The 20,897-nt window shown below is 33.9% G+C and overlaps 3 protein-coding genes across 6 annotated transcripts in view; 2 read left to right on the top strand and 1 right to left on the bottom strand.

The window, feature by feature from the left end:
- Positions 1–1,096: 1,096 nt before the first annotated feature.
- On the top strand, positions 1,097–5,190 carry LOC128159290 (uncharacterized). Its single transcript, XM_052822354.1, has 6 exons — positions 1,097–1,114; positions 1,361–1,839; positions 3,352–3,400; positions 4,079–4,195; positions 4,403–4,498; positions 5,000–5,190. Exons 1-6 carry the CDS (start codon positions 1,097–1,099, stop codon positions 5,090–5,092), a joined length of 852 nt encoding a protein of 283 aa, XP_052678314.1. The 3' UTR covers positions 5,093–5,190.
- Positions 5,191–6,309: 1,119 nt separating this feature from the next.
- Positions 6,310–9,889, bottom strand: LOC128159590 (caveolin-3-like). The gene is made up of 3 exons (XM_052822720.1): positions 9,325–9,889; positions 8,799–8,876; positions 6,310–7,079 (listed from the first exon to the last, which is right to left on the bottom strand). Exons 1-3 carry the CDS (start codon positions 9,463–9,465, stop codon positions 6,810–6,812), a joined length of 489 nt encoding a protein of 162 aa, XP_052678680.1. The 5' UTR covers positions 9,466–9,889; the 3' UTR covers positions 6,310–6,809.
- A 1,351-nt stretch (positions 9,890–11,240) lies between these two features.
- Positions 11,241–20,897, top strand: part of LOC128158527 (uncharacterized) — a 34,846-nt gene continuing 25,189 nt past the window's right edge. Inside the window, exons 1-3 of one of the 4 annotated variants that reach the window (XM_052821399.1) lie at positions 11,241–11,442; positions 13,042–13,156; positions 16,594–16,661. In XM_052821399.1, the coding sequence (XP_052677359.1) occupies positions 16,613–16,661 (49 nt within the window). In that variant the 5' untranslated portion in view covers positions 11,241–11,442; positions 13,042–13,156; positions 16,594–16,612. Of the gene's footprint in view, positions 11,443–12,873; positions 13,157–16,203; positions 16,283–16,593; positions 16,662–19,712; positions 20,261–20,897 lie in introns of those variants that run through there. The other 3 variants (XM_052821401.1, XM_052821400.1, XM_052821398.1) reach the window with 3 other exon arrangements.

Genomic DNA, 20,897 nt, shown 5'->3' with positions numbered 1-20,897 from the left:
AATTACGCACAATTTTATAATATGAATTTATAGAATGTCGAGAAACCCTCATATGAATCATCTTAAATAATATTTAAAGATAAAAATTAATTCAATCAAACTATGTATCAGTAATTTTATTAATTATTAATTATTATTAATTAATTAATTATTAATGAAAAAATTACGAATCTTTCAAACTGATTCATATGAATTGTTACTGTATGGAAATAGAAAGCAAACAAATTGCCCCCGATTCATATCATAAAAAATTTAAGAATTAGTACAATTTATGCAATTACCACTTGGACACTTAATAAGTTTGATGAATTTGCAAAGCACATAACCAATGCAGTTATTCTCATGTTAGTGTTGTTTTATTTTGACCAATACTTCTTTCTTTCTTGATAGTTCTTTTTCAAGAAATAGTTTTAAATTTTCTCAATTTTAAAACTTTAATGTAACATTTATTTTTTCAAGTGAGATGTTTCTAGGATAAAAATGTTTGATAAATTATTCATATATCATGCATTAATCCACAAATAACTGTTTTTATTTGCAATAAAACCCAATTCTTTCCAATTTTCTCATAGAAAATAAAACTTCTAGCATAAATATTATAGCATATATAACTATAATATTATAGTATTATAAAGATTCTTTAATGACCTATTTTATAAATTTTGATGTTGCATCTACCTTAAAAACTGTTCAAAGCTTATATTAATGCAATCATGTATCTTTGAGATTTTTGTTGTTGTTTATAAACAATGTCCCAACAAATTATTAACATGCTTCTGTGTAACTTTTATTGGTAAAAGCATTGCCAGCTTACTATTTTTTTGCGTTATACTTGTATATGCCTATCTTATATAATATGTATATTGATTATATACGTATATGTAAGTATAACTAACAAAATTATTCTGATCCGATCTGATATATTTCTAGTACGTGAAATCAGATTTCACCAGCACCTTGTGTATATATCTATGTCCACAAGATATTTATTTATGTATACCTAGCATGCATGCCTCTGCCTTAACGAATTTTGAAAGAGTCCCTGACCCTATTAGATCGGTCGATAGGAACATTTGTATACGTTTATATGTGTATAATGTATATGAAGCATAGGGTTTGTTTATTCATTTTTTCACATCATATACTAGTATTTGAAAAGTGTATGATAGTTTAGATGATTTTGAAAATATTGTTTCTTAAGTAAATCACACAGATATACACTTTCAATAGAAAAGATGTGACAGTGCATTATTTATACGCTATTCACCAGAAATGAAACCTCATAATATGTTGATGCGTGTTATTGAAATAGTTCAAGTATAGGTAGATTTATATACATATACATCATTGTATTTGCTAGCCAAGGGTTCACGGTCCGCTCTTTTTTCCTTTTACAGAAGAGAGTGGTGGACACAAACCATTGGCTTGTGTGAGAAGAGGACCGGATCGTAAATCCTTGGCTAGTGAGAGGAGAGGAGCGGATCGTAAATCCTTGGCTAATGAGAGGAGAGGACCGGATCGTGAGTCCTTGGCTAGTGAGAGGAGAGGAGCAGATCGTGAATCCTTGGCTAGTGTGAGGAGAGGAGTGGATCGTGAATCCTTGGCTAGTGAGAGGAGAGGAGCGGATCGTGAATCCTTGGCTAGTGTGAGGAGAGGAGTGGATCGTGAATCCTTGGCTAGTGTGAGGAGAGGAGTGGATCGTAAATCCTTGTCTAGTGAGAGGAGAGGAGCGGATCGTGAATCCTTGGCTAGTGAGAGGAGAGTAGTGGATCGTGAATCCTTGGCTAGTGAGAGGAGAGGAGCAGATCGTGAGTCCTTGGCAAGCAAGAGGAGTGGATCGTAAGGCAGTGATTACTGAATATGAATATTTGACGATATTTTATACAATCTCAGTTTTATACTTACAATGAAGTACATGCATGCACACCACCCTGTATATCACTTTGCGCAAGACCGCTTTATACAATATACATCTATCTGAAATTCTTTCACACGGTACTGAATATATTGCACACATTACTATAGACATTTGTATAATGTGCTGTATGTATATACGCATAATAAACATGAGATATACTTGTTTCAACAATATTCAAGTTTACATGATACAAATCCGGTATGTGTATGCTACATATTTTTTTATATTCCCATTTCGTAGTATACGCATTTATCTAGACTGTAAACAGTTTTTGCCCTTTATAACAATGTTTTATAATTTTTGAATTATATTAAACCCAATAAAAATCTAAACGTTCATTTACCTGGTGAGAATCAAAGCAAGATGAAAAAACTAATAAATTATAGTTGTAGAGGATTCAATATTTTGAAGATAATTGATTATATTTATTTATGGCTTATCTTAAATGTTTATTAATTCGATCCGTAGTTAAGTGATGTAATTTAAAAAAAAAAAAATTTTTTTTGATAATGCATCCTATCACATAGTTTCTTTAGTATACCGCGACATGCCCTAGAAATTGTACGTATAAACACACAGCACTGTTGTAATCATTAAATGCTAAAACGTAGTGAGAAGTCTCATTGCTTCGTTACTGTTATAGGAAAGTCGCTTGATATGTAGAATGGTGCCCCCCCCCCCCCTCCTTTAATCTAACCACCTCTTTCTCATAAAAATTGCATGTATTTTAGTTTCGTTACTGTGTTCTGTATACAATGTATAAGCACATGACTTCACGTGACATAATATAAAACTGATTATGCATTTTTCCACACGGCACCTCAATGAGTCATGGCTTATCATGCGACCTAAATGATACTGCTTCAACGGGGTCAAAGTTCTATGCATTAAATATACGTACGTATACGTATATAGAGCATATATGCACGTTATTGCATATAAATAATTACCGTGAGCAAAGAGTGTATATATATTGAATAGAATTTTTTTTCAAAAAACTTATGATAAGTTGACATATATGCATTTATACATGTACGTCCTTTCAAAACAATTGAAACATCAAGAACAGACTGTTGTTTAACTAGAAACTTCTATACATTTTGCGCACGTCATTGTATATACGCCTATTGACTTTTTTGCACACGATATTGAATACTTGTATACGTGTGCATACTGAACTATATACTTTATTCAATCTGTGAGAGAACACTCAATCGTTTGTTTAGGAGGACAAAGAGGAGGTAGGTCTTGTATACTTATGTAGACATATACACTCATCCCGGGAGATCCGAACTGTTTGCTTTTATACAGAAATTTTAAAAACATCATTATGCTTAATTATTCTAAAAGCCATCAGTTTAAAAGATGTCACTACGGTTTAGTTGATTAAAAATCGGTTATGTTTTCTATCTTATATTTTGATTTAATTTCAGAAACATCAAGACTAAGAAAACATGTCTGATCCATGTAACTGCAGTGAGAGTAAGTCATAGTAGCTATTTGATGAATTCACGTCACGTGTTGTAAACAAAATTCGACACGACCAATGTAAACAAACCGAGTTGTCGCACTTTGATTGATTCAGAGAGAGACCTATACACTACTTGGACACGATTTGACTTAAAAACAAATTTAAATTTAAATTTTCCATTTTTCAATGTTTATACTGATTAATATAGACGTTTATAATGCTATGTCAAAATTTGAAAGTTATAAGCAAGATACAGAGTTCATAATTCTTTGTTTTGTAAACAAAGCTCGAATATTGTCATTTTTTACATATTCGTTGTATTGGTGGAAATTTCAATCAAATGTAACTTTCTTTTGTTGATAATAGTATTTAAGAATATATTGAATTAGTTTCAATTGTTTTTTACATGTCATTTTGTCTAAGAAATGGTAATTCTCCACATTACATTCTTTGTAAACAAATATATAAGACTCGAGCTATGTTTATATAACTATCAATTCTTTCCTCTGTATCTCGCTTGTAACTTGACTTTAACATTTAATATTTTGGTCAATCATTTAAAATGCCCCAATAAACCATTTTATACATAAAAAATAAAAATAAAAGCTTGATCTCAAATCGTGTCCAAGTCCCTTTAAGTTATTTTTTATGCAATAATATTTTGCAACTGATCATTTTTTTTTTGTCAGCTGGAACATGTGTCTGCTCTGATTCGTGTCCAGCAACAGGATGTAAATGTGGACCCGGATGTAAATGTGGTGACGGGTGTAAATGTTCAGGCTGCAAAGTCAAGTGTAACTGCAGCGGTAAGTATTTTCTATCGATTGATTTTTTTTTCACAACCCTAGAACAGAAAAATGCATTTCATTGTGTACGTTATATAAATTTTATTAGCTCTGACACATTCAATTTTTAGAATTCAATGAATTTAAAACCATTCTATAACATTTTACAATATACATGTGTAGGTGAATTATTTATTTTTTAATAAATCATTGATTTTCTTTTGACAGGATCTTGTGGTTGTGGTAAAGGATGCACGGGACCGGAAAACTGCAAATGCGCAAACGATTCCGGATGTGTCTGCAAAGTCAAGTGTAACTGCAGCGGTAAGTATTTTCTATCGATTGATTTTAATTTTTTTTCACAACCCTGGAACAGAAAAATGCATTTATTTTCATTGTGTACATTATATAAATTGATTAGCTCTGACACATTCAATTTTTAGAATTCAATGAATTTAAAACCATTCTATAACATTTTACAATATATATATGTAGGTGAATTATTTATTTTTTTTATAAAAAGTCGCGATCGTTAACCTACATTATCTAATAAGACTCATACTAAGTTCGTATTAAAAGAATAAAGTTGCACATATGTAACATGGAGAATGCGGTGATTTTTTTTTTTTTTACGAAAACACTTATACTACCAGTCGTGGGTAGCCATCTACCTGAGAATATCAACGATCAAACATCAAGCTCTGTATTAAAAAGGGTGTTTTTTATTTATATCATAAATTGCGTTCATGGGCAATTCGTTTTGTATCTTTACATTGAAATGTACAATTATTATCTTTTATCAAATCATTGATTTTCTTTTGACAGGATCTTGTGGTTGTGGTAAAGGATGCACGGGACCGGAAAACTGCAAATGCGCAAACGATTCCGGATGTGTCTGTAAGAAATGAGTGCGTGTAAACAAAGGACCGATGGCGGACGCACTTTATTGTTTTATTTTGTTTCTCCTGGATGTATTCTAAAGTTATTGTTAGCATAATAAAATAATTCCAAAAATTCGTAAACTCTTTTATTTGTTTTATATTGTTTGTCATTTTTTAGCATATGGATCTACAACATTCAAATTGTATATGATGAATGTTGAAATTAAGGGGCCTCGTACGTATTTGAATGTAAATCGTTACCATGACTATAATCAAACACTTGTATACGAAGAACAACGTTTTCGGACGTTTACAAAACTTGTGTTTTTTTTAAAGATATACACGAAAAAAGGACTAATATAGAGCGAATCCATTTTTCTTATCATTTTTGTCAATTTTTTCCTTCGTTGGAAGTTTGTTTTATTTTTTTCAGAAAAAAAAATCATGAAGGGGGGGGGGGGGGGGGAGAGGGGAATGCTGTGTCATTTAATTATAATACCCAAATTAACAAACCACCGAGTCAGCAAACGGTTTATGAAATAAACGAACATCTAAATGATAATTCCATGTTCATGAACATTAAGAACATTTGATTTACCGTTTTCATAGAAACTATTTAAATCTTATTAAATATTTCTATAACCTTATATATCAGAGTAAAAAGGTTTAAACCTTTATATTTATCTTTTTTAACGTATACTTCTTGGGTTTTCCTCACAATTTCAGGTTAATTTCCTTGCAACTTTCCTACTTATCTAAATCATTTGATTTTATATTAACACTAATTAATGTAACATATATTGACCGAATTTCTAAATCATCCTTTGATCCGCTCCCTGAGATCATTACACCGCCATGTAGCAAGAAAGAGATCGAATTTTTAAAATCAGATTATACATAACTACGCCACCGAATACTTATATATACGATATTTATATGCTTGTACATATACTTTTAGGATAACACTGTTCTTGTATGGGTATGCTAAATTATACACATGTATCAACGTATAGTATAGCTGCACACCCATTTGAACCTTGCATGCTTTGTTGAATAATATGTGTAATATTTTGAGAAAATTATGAATATACTTTAGAACTGCATGTGTCCACATGTAAAATCTTTTGAAATATTTGACTAGATAGTTAGACAGTCTCTCTTTCCTATCAACATTGTAATGAAATTCGGCAGCAAAAGATCTAGACGGGGACTGTTTGAATCAAGACAACATCACAAATAATACCTCAAGAACTATTATTGTTTTGGTTTTTTTTTAATTTTAATTTCAGATACACCTTTATACAAAAACGCTATTTGCATTGTACATACATGCACATTTATAAAAACATATAATCATTACATCACATGTAACTTCCTTGCGCAATTTAAAAAAAAACAACAGACAACGACAGCTTACTGATAAATACCCGTCCATTATGAAGCAGACAATGAAGTTTGCTTGAACAACTCGAAATCAAAATGGAGTTGAGTTGAGTTTAAATGTTTCAATACATAAATGCAACTCAGTTTTCTATGGACCTGGTTTGAGTATTCGGTCTTGTATGACCAGGGAGGTCACAAAGGTTCTTCTGTTGATTGTATATATATATAGTGTCACAGGATGATTGCGTAGACGAGTTAAGTAACCATAACAAGTTATTCTCATTGTTACAGATATATATTTTGTACAAAGAAAAGTAATAATTTCATAATTCCCTAAAACAAATTTAACATGACTTTGTTGTGCGCATGCGCTATGCTGGATCTCCTCCTTTGAGAATTCGGATGTTAAAGAAGACATAACCGGCAGCCATATAGCAGGGTTTGACAAATGTCTCTATGATGCTGTTGAAGCAAGACCGGAGGAGTCGGAGGTTCATCCCGTAAGCCTTCAGACAGGGCATCAGGATCCAGATGTTGTGGAAGGCGAAACAGGCGAAGTAGATTCCCCAGCAGAAGGAGACTGGCAATGCACAGATCAGACTGGTGATTCTGTAGCACCAAATCTTCGTGTTGGTAAAACACTAAAATATAAGATAAAATGTCTCATTTTACTTTTTGAAATTTTGTAAATATATAGGATCATATCATTGTTAGTCATCTTCTGCGACGAATTTATCGTCGAAAGTGTCAGGAAATGAGGCCACTAAGATATAGTTTAGCAACATTTTTTAAAACAAACAAATTGTGTTATAATTTGAATAAAATGTGATGAGTTATTAAATTGGTAATTATTTGTGAGCTTTGTTTAAAACAGTGCACAAATGTGGATGAATAATATGAATGGAAATTTTCCCTGGAACAATGGTCCTGCGCATTTGTTTTCCACAAAAGCTCCCCAAAGCCCTCCAAAACACTTATTATTGATGTAAATTTAAGGAATATACCAGTACTGGAAGGTGTGTCTTTATATTATAATCTGTTCACGTACGAGCGCCTCAAGCAAATAAAAATTATATACAGTACCTTAAAGAATTGTAATTTAATAAGTTTCATATTGGGCATAGGAGATATCAGGAGAAATTTGATATTTTGGCATTTGGCCGGTAAAGATATCAGTTAAGCAGATTATCTAGGTCATATTTATAAATATGTAGGTCAGCATATTTTGAATATATGGACACTTTAATAGTGGTTGTTTTAGTATGAAAGTTCCTATCTGCATTAAAATGAAAATCTACGAGCAATAAACGATTAAATTTTACTACAAAAATGTTTACATGACAAAAAATGTTGACCAAAAAATCATAACAATTTACGTGTATTTCTCTAACGAGTTCAGCTGTATCGGGTATTCTCTTGTGTGAAAATCAAAACTATGTAAAAGGTCATGGACCCGGTTTGAACTCAAAACTTTAATGTCTAGAATGGTTAACATGGGCATTTTTACCATAACATCTTTACTCGAGATACGAGCGCAAAATTCTTAAAGTCTTGTGAATGTTTACAAATACATGTATATGTATGTGTTGTATAGTTAAAAGTTCATTCAAATCTTGCTTTTTATGTTTATATAAGTTATTAATGAACACAATGACACAGTTTATCTCGTTTGTCACAAAAGATTTTGTTTAAGACACGTAATATCTTTACAGTTCATTATATGTAACAAAAACACGACATAGCTTTGTTTATATAACACAGTATTGTTTAAGAATGATTGGCGTTCCATTTCCGGCATCCCTAGGGTGGAACCTATTCATTATTTTGGCGGATTTGCCACCGTGCGAACTCCGTCGTTTCCTACATGTTAACTACATGCCACAAAGAATTTGAAAAACATTCGTTGCAGCTTCGTAGGAAGACGATGGTGACCATTCAGTCCCTCTTTACCACATCAGGGAGGGGGTGGGGCCGCAATAATGTCTGGACTTAAATTACGTAATCTTTGAAAGATTAAATTGCAAACAAAATTAACCTGAAGCGTACCTTCTGTATGAGTTTTACACTCATTTTAAAGAATGATTTTTTCGCTTTAAATGTGGAAAATATATCGTATGTGCGTAAAATTTGACTACTAGTATCAGTTAACTGGCTGCAGAGCTGTTAGTGGTATATATCGATCAAAAGAGATAACAGTCACATTGGTAGAAATACACCTTAAAATTTGATGATTCACAAAGCAATAACAGATACAATATATAGATAAAAAGTTACACTGTTCATTTCACGCTCCATAAATTATGAAATAATAACAGGCCCCTGTGTCAGGCTCACTGTTACAGCGTTATTTGCGTACAAACCTTGAAGCTGTTGACCCAAACACAATCGAAGGAATAGACATCTGTGTGGGGTTCGCCTATTATTTCATGAAACTGGATCTGTAAAGAATGCAGTAAAAACCTTTTAAAAAAGTGGATCGTTATCAAAATTAGTCGACCATTGATGAAGAGAAGTGTAACCGAGAGCTTTCAAGAAAGTATCATCATTTGGCGTCTTTACCCAGTGATTGTAACTGAACGCCCTACTTTATGAATAGAAAATTACTCCTGTCAAACCATGGTTTTGATTTGCGTATGACAAGAATTTCTACTATGTGTGTGAATTGTGAATGGCAAAATAAGCAAGGACGCATGTGCAAATAAAATCAACATTATGAGCAAATAAAACTAACGCACTCTTGATTCATGCCATGCAAATGCAAAAAATTATATATGTACATCAATAAAGTCTCAGAAAAAATGCATAAATTAGAAAACACATTTTATACAGCTGCAAACATTCACCTGTTTTACGGACAGGCGCGTCTGAATTTTAGGAATAGCATACCTTGAGATCATCATGGAGGTCGTTGGGGTCTCTCTCGTTTAAGTCAACCTCTATTCCCTTGGTCACGTCGCTCGTATTCACGTTTTCGTTAGTTATGGTCAGTTTGACTTCTGACGGCTTGCTCCCTGAATCAGACGCCATGGCCGATGTCTTTCCTTATAGTTCCCAAGATGCAAAAAAAAAATCCAGTATTCTGTTCAAATATTGGTACAAAGAAAGCCCAAACACAAATAATGGAGTCGAGAATTTTTCACGGCCTTGCTCTTATTTGCTTTGGCTTCCCCCGCAGTGTGTTAGGAATGTACCCACTCAATAGGATCCCGCCCTCCCCGTCCGTGATATTTAAATGGACACGGATCAATGACTTCGAAAGCGGGTAAAAATGTGTTGACAGAGATGTGCCGGGTGTCCGCCGCGACACAATGCCACGCCTCTTTATCCGATAGCTTGGCAGGTCGTTAGTGTGAACCCAACAGTGACCAATAGACCCTGTCCGTATCTCTTTGTTTGTGGAGGGATTAAGAAACTCCGATAATAATTCTAATGAACAAAGATATGAGGCTGTGTCGACCGATGGTATCTACGAAATATTTGTAATGCGTTAGTCGCCGACCCCAGCGTCCTGTATATACTGTTATCATAATGGTATTTCATAAATTGGGGGTTGTTTATATAATCCTATATATTGAAGATAATTTACAAAAGAGGGTCTACTCAGACAGAGTGTTTCCCACGTGCATACATTACAAATCTCACGTGCGTTCAAAAGGTTGAGTGTTCAAAATGTACATGTACTCGCTCTATCGCAGTGATCTCGCCGGTTTTGTTTATATATCTTCATCCTTCAGTACTATCGAAGTTTCAGGATAATCTTTAAAGACAGCAACAAGCTGTATACACTTGTCCGCCATCAAAACAACTCCACCACCAATATCAACATCGCTATAAAGCCCGGCTTATTGAGTGTCCGGTCACCGGCTGCTGGGGGCCATTCCTTGGAGTGTCAGGGGATCGATAATTTCTCTGTTGTAGTTGGGAATGGAATTAGTCCGAAGTGCTCTTTGGCCTCCCCTTGACATATCGTTTGAGATACAAGTACTAGCACAGTCGATGCATCTGTACGCAACTACGCATGTCCTGCTCTGAGTTGCTACAAAATATGCATATCGACTTCTACATGTTGGTACTCCACCCCCTACAAAGATTCGCCAGTTATCCATGCATACTGAGGAAACATTGGACCACGGAGACGCTGTGTAATGACGTGTACACATTAGAGACATCTGGACAACACTTATCTTTGGAATCCTGTCACTGTAAACGAAAGGATTAACATAACTAGCCCCCAATTTGATAGTCTCCAGTTAAATGATTAAGGATCTGGGTGCCAACTCGGTTAAAAGCCAATCCTTAAAAACAATATGTACTTCACCTATTACCTTAGTTAAACAAAATCTAATTCAATGTTGAATAAATGCGTGATTTGTGTTCATTAAATCTATAGAGATTTGCTCTAGTTCATTAGAAGCAGGACTGAAGACTCGAAACGCAAGTTAATTTTGTTGGAAATTTAACGACCGGAAATAACAAACATGTTAATCGGGATAAAAACTGTGTAGTCTACATCCTTTCATAATTGCATCAATTGATTAAAGGCAAACACACTTTGAGGTAGAGGGTTGAGGTGGGGGTACTAGTATTTCATGAGATGAAATTATCACATTCCCATTCATTCTTTTAAGAATCAGCGAGAGAGTGATGTTAAAATGCGAGTTTCCTGGCCGCTTTCAGGAAGACGCTAACGGCTTGATAAGAACTTTTTTGGTCAATGTGCACAACTAAACAACAATGACATCATTCATGCACTTTTGATGCACACTCTTTGTTTTCTAGATGTTTCTGACAACATTCGATTTACGTCACGACTTTCACCCGAACACATCTGTCACGTGACTGATGGAGAGCTGCGTTATCAGGAGAAATTTCAAATGTTTTGAAAAACTCCAAATTTGACGATTTGAGCGTAATGGTATTGTTGACAACCAAATTTATACACGACGATTTGGAATCCAGAACGTTTCAATTGAAACAGAAAAGTGACTTTCGCAAGCTGAAGCGGTAAGTAGCAGATTGTGTGTTAATACATGTATATAGTATTTTCAGAGACATGTATGATTTTTTTCTTACAGTTTTACTCTAACATGTACATATATGCTTTAGACTATTATTTCATCTCGATATTGGAGAATTATTTAAAGTGAATTTAACAAGTAGAGTAAAGAAACTCGGTGACTGAATCAAGGAAGTACTATCGTCTAAATGTAAAATGTCTGTTTCCTATCACTTCCAGTATATTAATTCTTTGCCCAGATTTCTCAATCACTCCACTGGCGTCTAGGTAAAAACAGACGGGGTCGAACGCGTGATTATGATATATTTACCAAACACTGTCAGATAGAATCGTTTTGCTTGAGCTACCAGTGTTTCAAAGCTAACATTTGTCTTCGAAGCCAGACAGACGTTTTGCTGAAAGCAAATTAAACTTAATATTTGATATATTAAAATCAAACTTATCAAACTTAATTTCATTTCTGAAAAGAAATGGCTCAGCGATTATTTTATTCATTTATATAAATACTCTTTAACTACCATGACTTTGGATATAAGAATTTTAAATGTTGTAATGTTTTAAATTGAATTTTCATTACAATGTGTTTAAAATTAATCGGGTTTTTAAAAATCCCTGTACATTTAATTGTGTAAACAAGTTTCGAATGATTTTTCTATTTAAACTTTTTTTTTTCAAGATAGTCTCTCATTCATGGGTATTCAATTAACTTTAAGACTTTAAACATTTTAAAACTTCTTAAGGGGAAATCAGACAAACACAAAGATTTTTTTTAAAAAGGTAAGAGGAACTCGATGCTATGAATGTTTACATAGATCACTGTACAAAGTGGGTTTTTATCATTTGATATCCGAAATCGAGGCCCGTGCTTGCAATAAAAGATGACGTGTTCAGATTTTCTGTCTTAATCCTAATCACCGTGACCCACTTATTCCGGGTTCTAAAAACCATACAGGCTTACACTTCAAAACAACTGTTTTATGCCATCAATATTAACAATCGGCTAGCAAAGCCAAACAAAGGGTAAGCCTGAACACTGGTTCCCATCAACCTCAAGTATGGGCCCTCAAATTCTCTCATTGATTACGTCACAGGGGTGTTTGATATGAAAACTTTTTGCATTTGCAATCTAGGATTTTAGGATGTGTTACTTTAATTTGAAAATTTATAGCATAAAATATTATAAACATGTGTAAGAAGTTCGGTCTTCTGGGTTGCTTTGGGTCTATCAAAAAAAGGAAGAGTAATTCTCAAACCCAGACAGGCAGTTTATTGTTGTGTTTACAACACGAACAATAAACAGACGGCCTATAGCTGACTCGTCAAAGTTTTCCTTACTGAGCTAGCAAATAGAAAAATACGTATACATGTACCAATTAAGGTCCGGTGAAGAGCATTATGGACAGTAGCGCATTGGAGCGTGACGACTCGTGAAAACACTAATTCTTGGTGATTGGCATTTATTTGTATGTTTATGAGCGATTAATATCGCTTTAACATAGTCTGCTGACAGTCAATCGAGGCTCTGATTATGTGGTAACGCGTCATTGAATCTCTGCACGCTAACGTTGCTACCATTTCTATCACAGGAACTGGGCGAAGCATTGTAAAATGAAAATTGGATATGGTCACATCATAAGGATTGCATTTCAAACGCTGTATTGAAGATTGTTGTTTTCTGGATTATGTCTGTTTAATAAAAAGGTTTGTATTTTATTTATTGGAATAATAAAAATTAATTTGTATATTGAACAGTTTGTAAAATCTAACCAATGTTTTAGAGTAAACATGTATGCGCTTGAAAAAAAACCTGTCTTAACTGAGCTAATATAATAAACTGAAGTTTTTTCTGTAGAAAATGATAAGCACGACACTTACTTATGCTAAGGTGTATATTTTTTTAATATCATATAACACAAATAAAATCTTGTAACCACAGTAAAAGATAGTTTAAGAATATTTTTTTGTGTTAAAAATTGTTATTTTGATTTGAAAATATTCTTAAAAGAATTTTCTTATGAATTCTAGAAACCTTATTTTAAATAACTACATTAAAATACATCCCCGGATTCTGGAATATAACTAAGAGTTTAGGAAATGGAAAACACGTGGTAGTTTTTTTTGTCGTAAAATTCTCATGGAAGGACAAACAGAGGAGGAAGAGACTATCGCCCACGTGTATATGTCAGATACATTATGGTCCGTCAATGTAGTTTTTTTCTCCAAGTTGAAGGGCGTCTGTAGGAATCATAGGGCCCACAGAAACATAAATGTCCAGAGGTGTTAAACATGGGTTACCTGTCACAGCTAACAAGGCTTTACTTCTCCCAAAAAACTGACCTCTCGCACACGGCAGAGTGACCCTATATATCCCCATGTTCTTCAGTTTATACCTAGAGAATAGTTCAAATATGTATTAACCTCTTTAATTACACTGTCATGTATCTGTCGTTCAGAGAGAAAGTAGTTTTAAAGAAATTAAAACTGAATTTGTGATAACTGATCAATAGTAAATATTGTTTGCAAAATCCGGGATCCAATTCTATCTGCGTATTAGTGATTACCGTATCTTATGTTGCTCTCGTCGTTATCTGATAAGATAGAAACGTGAACGAAAGGCCATAGATTTTTTTAAAGTTAATTAAAGTAGAACAAGACCGTAAATCCACCGCTTCACTAATCTAATTGGTTTTATTGACGCCTCCAAAACTCGCAACCGTCAAGAGAGTAAGATATCTGATCTTGTTAACACCAAAAACCATTTTATTTGCATTAAAGTGAGCGTTGATTGATCGATAGATAAGTCTTTCTAACTTTTATTTGAATTAAGGGCATTGATTGCCAGTTATGTTTGTTTATCTTAACTTAATACGTTGGCTGTTTTCGATAATTGCTATCAATATCTCGGATAGAAACGCAATTTCTTTTTTTATTTCAATAAACGGAGATTTTAATGCAAATATCTAGACCTAAAAACATTAGGCAGGGTGCTGCGATACTAGTAGTCAACTACTGATCGAATCTTGATAGTAATCGTGTATAATTCACTTCATTCATGTTTGAATTTAACATATGACAAGAGAAGAAGAGACATATAGCTGGACACCTTGTAGGACCCCTGCAGAAAATGCAAATAAATTAAAACAAGGATATCCCTTTGCGTCAGAGATGTCGAGTTTTTTGTCGACTTTTATTATTCCTCGGTGATAAGTGTGAAAGATCTTGCTGTGGCCCGGACTGATAACATGTGATAAGTTTGTCTCATGCATTGTCCATAGTTTGACACTGGTGCACAGTTCTACATGTACGTATTGAGTCATCGCAGATAGTTCCTCCTAATGCCTACGCAACGTTCTCAGGGTGATAAAACTTTATCGTTGTAAGAAATAAAAGCATCGGGGTATTTTTTTTTTTTAGGTTACACGTATTTGTCTTTGGATTTTGAATATAAGACAACTGCTTTCAATTACTAAGATATTTCGTAGGTTACAAAACATTTATTTATTTGCAACTTTGAAATTCAAAAATCCCCGTAACTCACGCTTGTATCGATAGGAACAAACTGAATATCTGTATGATAGTTAAAGTTGGTCTTTCATAACATCGCATTTGCTTTGCACATGCACAGATATCTTAAATCTTTTAATCCACCGTAAATACCTGTATTTTTTTCCTCCTTGCACATACCATGCCTTTTTACGAGCAATATTCCAGACAAATGACCAATAATTAACAATGAGCGATGACAATTGCCCGCTAATCCCTGCATGTCGTTTTGTGTCTGCAGGACATTCTCTGGTGTCGAGGTGTCCATAGCAGCACGGCCAGGACTATCAAAGAACCCCGTCTGTCAGCGAGTAATTAGATAATCCAACGATTTATTGAGATGTATAGTTCTTATCGATATATGCTGTTTTTCTGGACAGTAATCATCAATGGAAAATACATAGTCACGTGATTATTTTGACCTTAGGTGCCCGTTCTTCTAGACTGTAGAGCAATTCAGAAAAGAAATATGTATGAATATGTATTAATATATCTCTGTTAAAAAAGCGTTCATTGACTGCTTTTTGAAGATACGATGGTGGAGGGCGATTTTTACATGAAGTGTTTGTTTGTCCAGAGACATAAATAACAGAGATTGGCAACTCCGCCATTAGCGTGTTTTGTTGTTGAAAAATGGTACGGGACCAACCTTACTACATTTTAGTAAACTGACCTACTCTTGGCTTACTTTCATCATTAGTCATGGTAATTGAATTCTACATCGTTTATCAAAGAGGGCAATTTATAGAAATCAGATTATTCTTCTTTCGGAAAACAAACAATTGTTTGAGAGGATCTCTACACACCAACTTTTGACTTTAGGAACAAAAAACTCGATGTCGGAAGTTTTTGTTAACATGTGTACAATCTAGGGTTTATTCATACTTTGTATGGTTATATAACTACGTAAAATAAATATCAATCATAAAAAGTAAAAAATGAAATACATGTAAGCATATACATGTATATAATATTAGCCTACGCATCAAAAAATTATTCCCAGATAGTATTTAAATGAAATGGGAAGACACCCCGCAGATAGTTTCTTATAAAATCTAATTGCCTGTCATTTTTCATTTTTCTCTCCTTAATACACAAAAATACGTGCAAAAATCCGGTGTCTGATTAGGAGCCGGCGAATCAATACCCCGGTGTTTATTTTGTGTTTATTCCTTATCTGGGTTGGGGGGTTATGCCAGTTGACTTTGGGGTACCCCGGGCTTTAATCAAGACTTTTAACTGACTTGAGACACGAATGATGGGTGGGAAGTGATATGCTAATTTGTAAGTACATGTACGAGGTATTTTCTCTTTGATTTAATTATAACATGAATAACTGATTTTTCTTCTCATGAGAAATTTATTAGATTTTGAATTATTTATTGGGTTTTGGATTCTAACTTTTTTCTGTGAACAACAACCACCCTGCCTTTTATGCATGCTTCGATTTACATGTTAATGATATTTCTTAGTGACAAAGAAGGGAGAACAATGGTGGTTGGATGATCTAAGAATCTCCCTTATATATCACGTTGAGTGAATGTATTGTTCACTGACTTATGATAATACTTGTTATTTATTTTTGATTTTTGTAGAGAGTTTCCTACCAGAACGATGTTTTATTTCATCATTTTAGCGGCAGCTTTTGTTCAACAGTGCCGGGGTAAGTTACTTAAAACATACATTAACATTAATGAGTAAAATATTTACATTTTCCTGTATTTTTGTCTGTGATAACACTATGAATCATATGTAATGTTCAATATACAATATCAATATATCATACAGCCCTTCGAACTGTGATTGGATTTGATCACCATAATGATCCCCTCATTGTACTCAAATAATGATTTTTTGGTCCCTAAGTTATGTTAGTTTTGATTTATAAAGGACAGACTGTTTGCTATGTCTTTTTAGTACAATCGTGTAAATTTTCACTTACCAACAACATCTAAACTAATTAAGTAATCGACTGAATACGCCTGAACATTGAAAACGACATTTGACATGTTTCATGTGACTCTTTAAATTTCTATTATTAGCTTGTACATAATGTTCGTGTCACCCGCTGTACCAGTGCAATGGAAAAAAGTCATCCATCTGCAGATAAAGTCATGCATGTTGACTAATAAACGCGTTTAAGATATTGTTGGCTTGTTTACCGTGTGAATAACGTGCATATAACGGGGTATAACTGGATGGTAGAGATGGATAAAAAATGAAAACTCTAGGTGATAAGAGAGAAACCGAGGAAACTTTTTTTTTTGTTATCGTGTTTTTTTTGTGTGTGTGTTTTTTTTTTTTTGGCAAAATATTATTTATAATGCACTTCTTTCTACCGTGATTTTTTTTTTGCAAAATTATATTTATACGATTCGGTTCTACAAATCATAGTTCAAATCTTTTTAAGTTTTTGTATTGGGTTGGGTATCCCCCATCATGTTACAAAATATCTATTTATGGACCTCGGATGAAAACTGACCCTTATCCTTGGGCTACACAAATGGTTAAACACCCTTAAGGCACACTGCGTTTACCATCTCCTGTCGTTTGTTTCTGGATTTCCTAGTTTTCCCCCTTAATGAATTTTTTGTACGGCCATCCATTTAAACCCTAGCTCGTTTGGAGTGTGTTTATCTCCAGAGTCAGGCGTTGTCGATGTTTGGGCTGCTAACGCTCATGAAATGTTGGTGAAATCGAGATTCATCCATTTTTAGTTGTCACTGGACCGCTGCTGGCTGCATTAACACATTCCAGTGGTGATAACTGGCCGCTGCATTCTGTCAATGCTAACGTTCTCGTGTTAAGTCGATTTACAATCCAGTATGATACCAGTATGATACCGAGAGAGATAAATAGCTCCGTTTGACTTCTCTTGGTATTGGCAAATTTCAAATTGGACGCCGAAATAGAAAAAAACCAGCCTTCTTTTAATATTGAAAGTGGGCAGCGCTTTTGTCACCCCCCCCCCCTCAAAAAAAAAAATACGAGACAGCATTTCGGTGCTTTTTGCTCTTGGGTGATTGTTGTGTATTTTGTTGTTGTTTTGTACATCTATGTTGTTCCGTTTATTGTTTGTTGCTATAGAAATTGTTCAAGATGGTGATGTTAAGTACATGTAGGTCAATGTTGTGGATGTTGTTGTGAATGTTTTTGAAACTTTGGTAGATATTTTATTTTGGTAGTTGTTGTTAATTTTGTTTTTGTGAATGCTTTGTTTGAATAACTTGTTGTAGATACTATTTTTTCAATTTCAATTATTTTTCCTGTTGTTGTTAATGTTGTTGTTAAAATAAATGTAGCTTTGTTAATATTGCTGTTGTTGTTGTTGGTGTAATTTTGTTGTTGATGTTGTTGTTTGTATCAAGGCTATATTGTTGGGGGATACTGTTGTTGTTGCGAATATCAATTGTTGTTGTTAAAATAAATGTTGATAAATGTATAATGAAAATGTTGTTTTAATTGCAAGTGATATTTTATACTGTTGATGTTGTTTTATGAATGTCGTTGCTATATTGACGTGGATGATTTTGTGACGGATGTTTTGGTGGTTTTTTTTTTAACTGGGCATGCTGTATTGTGATTGTTTTGTGATTTTGTCGGTGACTCTCTTCTTGCTGTGGATTTTGTTCGAATGACTGTTGTTGAGAATAGACTGTTACTGAGGATATTGGGCCTTCAAATTAGATACAGTGTGTTTTGTAGTGTCAAGCTGTTTGTTCTTTTATGGGAGGACATCGTTTTTAACACTAAAATGGTGTGTTTCTTAAAACGAAATCCAGCCGTGGTTCAGCACTTTAACACCTGAAATCGAGGGTTAACTGCACTTTCATGCACTGAATAAAATTTAATTACATGTTACAGTAACTGTTTTAATTTCGGCAATTCATTCCACAATGAATTTATCAAAATAAAAAAGATTGTTGATATTAAAAAAAGCCTAATTTATTAACCATACTTTATCTTTTGTGTACCCATCTTATTTAAAAAATCATATAACACAAATACAGAAAATTAAAGTTTTTGGTTCGATCACGTATTTGATAGATTCGACAAACAATTTCTTAAAGTTTGTTTTATTTTGTGTTTGCAATCGCTCTAAAGGCTTTGAAAAAATATTTAATTTAGCCATACTATTTTGAGTTGTATGACATTTAGGGGAATATTGTGTTAGATAGAACTTCGATGCAACTCTAGCATATGAAGTTAAATATTTTTCTCATAATAAAAAATATATATCTTCTACCTAATAATACGTAAAAATTAGATAAAGGGTACACATTTTCTTATTATGAGAAAAATATATAACGTCAGGTGCCTGTGCATATTTGCTATGAGCTAATTTCACTAGGTTCTTTCAAAAGCGAGATAACTCAATCAAAACGCACTGACTTTTTCGCGCGGTTCTGTCATAGGACACTATAAGGAGGCACCCCTGCTGTAAGGCGACCCGCTGTAATAATGCCCGAACTGACGAACAATAGCAGCTCTTAACCCGGTGTTAGGTTCCTCAACACCACTTCTAATAATGAACAGAAAAGGGAAATATAAACTCCTTCGGTATGCCAAATTGCTGTTAATTAAATATCTAATCGACTCCAGTGGCTAAATCGGTTTCTAACTTTGCCAGTTTTTAGCGCCACTGGAGAAGAATCTGACTCGCCTGAAGACATTATAGGCGCGTTTTCTCTCTGTGTCTGCGGCTCTTCATGTTAATAGCCCCAGCAAAAAAAAATTGATGAAGATACTTTAAGATAAAAAGAAGGTTCCGATCTGGAGCAATAATTGGGGGCTGCAAGTGATACATTTACCGCGAGTAGGAAAATATCATAGCGCGATGTAAGGACAAAAATCAAAGGATCTAGTCGGGAATTTCTTTATTCCAGCATCATGTGATATTTCATTGGAATTATTAGTATATTATTATTTTAATTAGTAGCACCAGGAATACGTCACACATAAAATATATTTTCAACATGAAAATATTTATCTTTACATTTATGTCCCCGATGAATGAAGTTGCGTTTTAATTGGGAATGTGAAATGCCAGGAATCGGGACAGTATGTCAGTGAAATTTTTTATAATATTCGGTTTATTAAGTTTGACCCAGGTTCATGTGTCAACATGTGATACTCCGTTTCCCCCTGAAAGTCAATATAAAAACCGGACACCGGAGTTCCAATCACAGTCCGGGAACAGTTCCCTTATTCTGTTCGGAATTCGGATAAATAGATTGTGGACTCGGCCCCAAAAGCTCCCTTGTAAGTATATTGAGTGGAAGTTACTAGTAATCGACGAAACGACCGCCTCGATCTTATAATGAAATGTCAAATTGTTTTGCTGGAAATACAAACTTTTTGTCATATTTTAAATGTTGTACACGTATCAACTGCCATTTTGTAAATTTTGTATTTGCTGCCACTCGGTAAATTCAAAACATACAACATGTCATTACACTCACACGGTAAATTTAAAATCTATAATTTGACACGAGAATCAATTATATTGTCGTAAAATTTTCATTTGTTTTGGTTCACAAACATAAAGGAAAACTAGAGCAAAGCTCGTTGCAAAGCAACGAGTGGGTCTTCCGTTAATGTTGGAAGTAAAGCTGGAAGTTCCTGTAAGAAGCAGAGCTCTTAAACCAATAACAAGAGTAATTTAAAAAAAAGATGAAAAAATCGAATTATTCCTGGTACGACTTAACCAAATACGAATGATTTCAAGTACGAATTAACAAAAACCTTTTTGATTTTAAGAACGACTTAACAAAAAAATCCGAATGTGTTTAAGTACGACTTAACAATTTTTTTTGGTACGAGTTAACTTAACGATAAACATTATGCTATTTTTTAAACCAAGGACGCGGAATCAAAATTTCCGGAAAAATCAATTTTT

This window comes from Crassostrea angulata, chromosome 8, assembly GCF_025612915.1.
Source record: "Crassostrea angulata isolate pt1a10 chromosome 8, ASM2561291v2, whole genome shotgun sequence".
Lineage (NCBI taxonomy): Eukaryota > Metazoa > Mollusca > Bivalvia > Ostreida > Ostreidae > Magallana > Magallana angulata.
This window is presented reverse-complemented; position numbering and strand designations above follow the sequence as displayed.